Source organism: Bombyx mori, chromosome 1 (assembly GCF_030269925.1).
Source record: "Bombyx mori chromosome 1, ASM3026992v2".
In the NCBI taxonomy this organism is placed as follows: domain Eukaryota; kingdom Metazoa; phylum Arthropoda; class Insecta; order Lepidoptera; family Bombycidae; genus Bombyx; species Bombyx mori.
Genome location: NC_085107.1, coordinates 1,345,764 through 1,350,999, shown reverse-complemented (window position 1 = coordinate 1,350,999; position 5,236 = coordinate 1,345,764). Strand labels below are relative to the sequence as shown.

The following is a 5,236-nucleotide window of genomic DNA, read 5'->3' as shown; positions in this document are numbered from 1 at the left end:
CACAAGGGTTGCATTCTTAAATACACACTGGTGCCTATGTGGTATAATAAACAGTGAGGCTTGCAACATTCCTTGCCTATATAAATGTTAATAATATTAATCGCTGTAGCTATTGTTATAATAATTATTCGCTGTAGCGACATTGCAATAAAGTACAAGGGTGTAAATTATGTAATAGCTCAATGTTAAGATTGAAGCGCATAGCAGCCTTATTTGGTAATTATTTTAATGATCATTCTTACTTAGTATTAATACTTGAAATTTTTTAAATTGGCCATTTAAACAATACAGCTGGAGGCAATTAGCAGGTATGTTGGAAAATTTCACTGTTATTACTAGACATTGGTGGATATACAATACTGTGAGGATGATTGGCTTGAAGATTACTTGATCGGCATAATATTACTAAAAAAATAAACTTTTGTTCAATGTTAAATTACATTATAATCCTAAAAGCCTTAAAAATAGAAATACATTTTCCTTAAATTTTATGATAACTTATTTTTCTCAATCTATTCCACTAACCTATATTTATTTGTTAAGAATAAACATACATTGTTTAACTGATACGCACAACAAATCTGTATGTATGTTTCATATGCATATGTGATTTTTGTTAAAATGTATGGCTTTATATCCCTCATAAACTACAAAATAAAGTATTTTATTAAGGCAAATTATTAATGAGGCGACTAACAACTTATTAGGCGATTAACTACATGGTTCCAAAAAAAATCATTTGGTAGTGGTTAAATATTTTAGCAACAATTATATTATAATGAGCTACAAAACATAAGATCTATAATAACTAAATAACGGCTGCCACTATAAGATAGTAAATATATTAAACAGGAAAAATGAAATAATATGTGAGGTATTAAAAATAATGACTTGGCAGCTAATATTAACAGTGGGATATCAAATATTGTATTGTAGTAACTATTGGCTTCCATATAAAAATACACTTTCGGGCAGTAATTTCAAGCAGCTATAAAAATTAAAACGGGTCCCAATTTTAAGTATTAGGATATGAGAATTTTTGTTGTAGAATTGTAAAGTATTGAAAAAATCGACAAATGTGTTGGTTGCAAAGCGGAGGCCGCGGCGCGGGAGGTGGAGCGCGCTATCAGCCAATAGGAAGCGACGACGGCGATCGTCACAGGACTCGCTACTACTTGTTATTGTTTGTATTATTCAAGCGCATAAGCACTCGTAAACTTTTTCTAAAATAGTTTTTTACGTATTTTGGGAATCAAAGCTACGTTTAAATGCAGAAATGAATCAGTTGAAGTTAGCAGGACCTAGTCGTGTGATGAATTGTGATGATGGAGTACCGGATTATTGCTAAAGTGAATCAGAACAAGAGGGTCAAGAAGAACCAAAACCGAAGCGTGTACGAGGACATAACAAACTTTGGGTATTTTATTATAAATTTTCCAACTTAAAAGAGGCAGATTTTGTGAATTCAGAAAAAACTTGGTCTCGGACATTCACACGAATGACAGAAGAGTGACAAAAACGATTTTACAGATGTAACAAAGTACGGAAGAAGGGACCACAGTGCGCGGCAGCGCTGTATTTTCTGTTTGAATGTGGATCCGACTGTGTTTTTGTTTATCGTACGGAAGCTGATCATAATCATAATGACATTGGGGCACGAGACGATTACGGTATTAATGATCAAACTAAAATTGAAATTAACAAACTATTTGACCTGCACTTAAAGCCAAAAGCTATATTAGCTGCTCTTCAAAAGATCGATGGAATTAAGTTGCCTACAAAAATACAACTCAATAATTATTTAAGTGACAGACGGCGAATTAAATTTGGGCAACCTACTATTTTGTTAGGCGAATTAGAAAAGTGGATACATGACCACGAAAACATTCCCGAAGACGAAGATGAACCATTTATTATGAAGTACTGGATATTGGAGAGTGACCAACCTATTTTCAAGTTCGTTTTGACACAAAAAAGGTATTGAAATTTACAAGTTCTATTGATGTTTTGCACGCGGATGCCACCTACAAGTTAATTTGGCAAGGTTTCCCTGTTTTGATAGTAGGAACAACAAACAAAAACCGGAAATTCTATCCGCTTTGTTTAGCAGTTTCAACAAATGAGAAGCAAGAAGACTTTGAAATGGTTTTTAGGGGTTTAAAGGAGAAGATTGACTCTTTGTTTGACCTCGATTTCAAACCAAAAGTACTAGTGAGTGATGCAGCTCCAGCAATTAAAAATGCTTTCTTGGAAGTATTTGGTTTTGATACCACGGTACGCATGTGTTGGGCGCACGCCATAAAAAATATTAAGAAAAAAGTCGAGCAAACGGTGGATAAAAAAAACAGAAAAGACATTATGCAGGATATATATGCTTTACATGACGCATCGTCACAGGAAATTTTCAATGCTGCATCACAAGCTTTTATTGTGAAACATGCTTCAAAGACTTCATTTATAAAATATTTCGAACAAGAATGGCTGATCAAAAATCCTAACTGGTTCTTAGGAGGAGCAGCAACTCCTTCACCGACTACTAACAATGCTTTGGAAGCTTTCAACAAGTCAATCAAAGATCATAATACGATGCGGGAACATTTTCCCTTATCACGATTCCTTACTGTGGCAAGCGAGATGGTTACACATTGGTCTAATGATATCAATGAAAATTCATTCCCAGAAACTCATAATATTGAATTAAAAGAATGGACAAAAGGATATTGTTGGGCAAAACAGAATGTTAAAGTAGACTTTAATATCTGATTGTAATAAAAAAGTATATTTAGTACCTAATGAAGAAGTTAAGGCTACGGGCATGACATACGATGAATCATGGCATACATTTGATGAGTTGTTGCGAAAAACTTCACATTTTGGAAAACCGAATTACCTAATGCAGGATGGAAGCAAGGCACATGCACTTGTCCTCAATTCTTTAAAATATACATCTGTAAACATATATTGGGTCTAGCCATACGGCTAAAACTAACCACTCCACCTTTAAAGGCAAAATTGATTCCGAGTGGACTCAAAAGAAAACGTGGGCGCCCTACTAAATCAAAGCCTGCACTAATATTGCAACAGCTTTTTTTGTTAGTTGTAGTACTTTTTATCTACCTTGATATAGCTTCTTTCATTTATAATGTTTCATAAATAAATAAAGATAATTGTTCTACTTTTGTGCCTTTTACTGTTTACCATTAAAAAAAATAATAGTATAGACCAATAATATTTTTTGCATGCCGCAATTTGCATTATTTAGACCCTATAAAATGTCGCAAAGAGTATGTTTTTTATAACTATGTGCATATTTTATTCTCATCTCAGTTAATTTTATAAAAAATCTCATTGTATAATATATAAAGGCCTATTCTCTACTTTATATTCGCCGCCAAGTTGTCGCTTAACAATAAATTCAGTTGCTTCACCAAAAAATTTACTGTAGCTGCCTAACCCATTATTTTTGCTACCCGTTTTAATTATTTTTAAAATCCTAAACGAGATTAGTTTGTCGCCGCGTTAAATACATGCCTTTTATTAACAAATTATTGAACTGTACAGTTATACTCTAGTGAGGGATGATTTTTATAAAGTACTTAAGAGCTTAGATTCTCAAGTCTTCAATCTTAATCTAAACTGATTTAACTTATATCTATGATTGTATGGACTTATGACTGAACATAGTATGAATGTATGGCGGTACCATAGGAGGTACTGATGTGGGCTGCTGAGGTGCTTGTTCTTTGTCTTTATTGTTCTTCGTTTTTCTGAACTGGAAACCATTCTTACGGAGTATCTTACGTAAGGTTTCTCTAGAACCTTTGAAATTTATTTCTTCCTTTAAAATTTGTAGCAACTTGTTAATAGTTGGAACTTCTTTTTTGAAAGCATAGAATTCGTGAATCTTTCTTCTGATTACTTGCAAATCATACTCATCAACTTCAATTTTACCTTTAGTTCGTACTCTTTTTTTTGGACTCTTTTTTAAAGTTTCAGGGTCTAAGAGGCCTTGTTCCACTAGTCGTGCTTCCCTCGCGATGTTAAGAACGGTGCGCTCTGAAACACCTACAATCAAGAACTATTAAAATATAGAAAATAAATATATTTGCTTGATAATATGACTGGGGTAATATTAATATTTATTCGTAGGGTAATAGAATATTTATGACTACACGACTAATAACGTACCTGTGGCGGCCGAAACTCGAACATAAACTTTACTCAGAGGAATTATAGGAACTTGCATTCGTTTCTCTTCGTCCATAAACTCTTTCACTTTTAATATTATTTCGCGCACTTCACTAGTTATGTTTTTAGGCATTTTGAGATGTGACTATTTAATATAAACACAAAGATTAAGGCATTAATACCTAGAAAGGGGTATGTTGTGTGACTTAGGCTCCAGGTTCAGCTCAAATTTTAAAATTATAACTTAGATATTTATATGTAATGAACCTAGCTTAAAATCAAAGCTCAAAGAGACTGAAATCAGAAAATTCAGAAGGTGCTATTGCTATGGCGGCTTGCTGCTTTTCTCTGCTTTGTTTAACTTTTTAAGCATGGCAATTTTAAAATAAAATCATTAAACACTGCCATGCGCGTAAGATTTTTTTTTCGTAATTCATATCTTAAATTTTATTATGTTTAGTTTATATTAATATTACGTAAACTATGTACCTATCATTTTCTTCATTTCATAACCATAATATAAATATCTCAAATCCCTTTGCCAAAAAGTATCTTGTAAATTTCCCAAGAGTATGGAAATTGATCAGCTTTCTAGGCCCCTATAAGAAATAGAATTATTACTAAATTATTTAAGGTTTATGAAATAAATATTTCTAAATGTGGCAGACACTAATTAATAGTTACTAGAGTTCCCTCTACGGAATAGATCAAAATATGTTTTCCAATAAGCAAACATAACCAAACTAATAATATAGTAAAAAAAATTAGCCCTCAGATATTTTACTTCAATTAAAATATAATTAAAAACTCTAATTTTGTAATAGTACTGATTACATTTTAAAAAATATCAATGACAGTCTAACAATTCCAGATTTAATTATTTATTGTTCGCGTCTGTTATAGATTTTAGATTAGATCTTATAAAAAAACTAGCGATCCGCCCTCGCATCGCTTTTTTATTTTTTATTGCCCTGGTAGGCAGACGAGCATACGGCCCATCTGATGGTGAGTTATACAAGAAGATCGCCAGCTGAGCGACCGTGACGGA

At 32.8% G+C, this 5,236-nt stretch overlaps 1 protein-coding gene across 1 annotated transcript; it reads right to left on the bottom strand.

The window, feature by feature from the left end:
* Window positions 1-209: 209 nt before the first annotated feature.
* Window positions 210-4,681, bottom strand: LOC101744149 (uncharacterized). The gene is made up of 2 exons (XM_004932738.5): window positions 4,189-4,681; window positions 210-4,065 (listed from the first exon to the last, which is right to left on the bottom strand). Exons 1-2 carry the CDS (start codon window positions 4,319-4,321, stop codon window positions 3,653-3,655), a joined length of 546 nt encoding a protein of 181 aa, XP_004932795.1. The 5' UTR covers window positions 4,322-4,681; the 3' UTR covers window positions 210-3,652.
* Between the last annotated feature and the right edge of the window lie 555 nt (window positions 4,682-5,236).

Bases quoted from the DNA above. Each gene is read 5' to 3' on its own strand.
- LOC101744149 (XM_004932738.5), bottom strand. From the start codon at position 4,321: ATGCCTAAAAACATAACTAGTGAAGTGCGCGAAATAATATTAAAAGTG. The intron at 4,066-4,188 runs GTACGTTATTAG...TCTTGATTGTAG, and splicing joins TCGAGTTTCGGCCGCCACAG to GTGTTTCAGAGCGCACCGTT.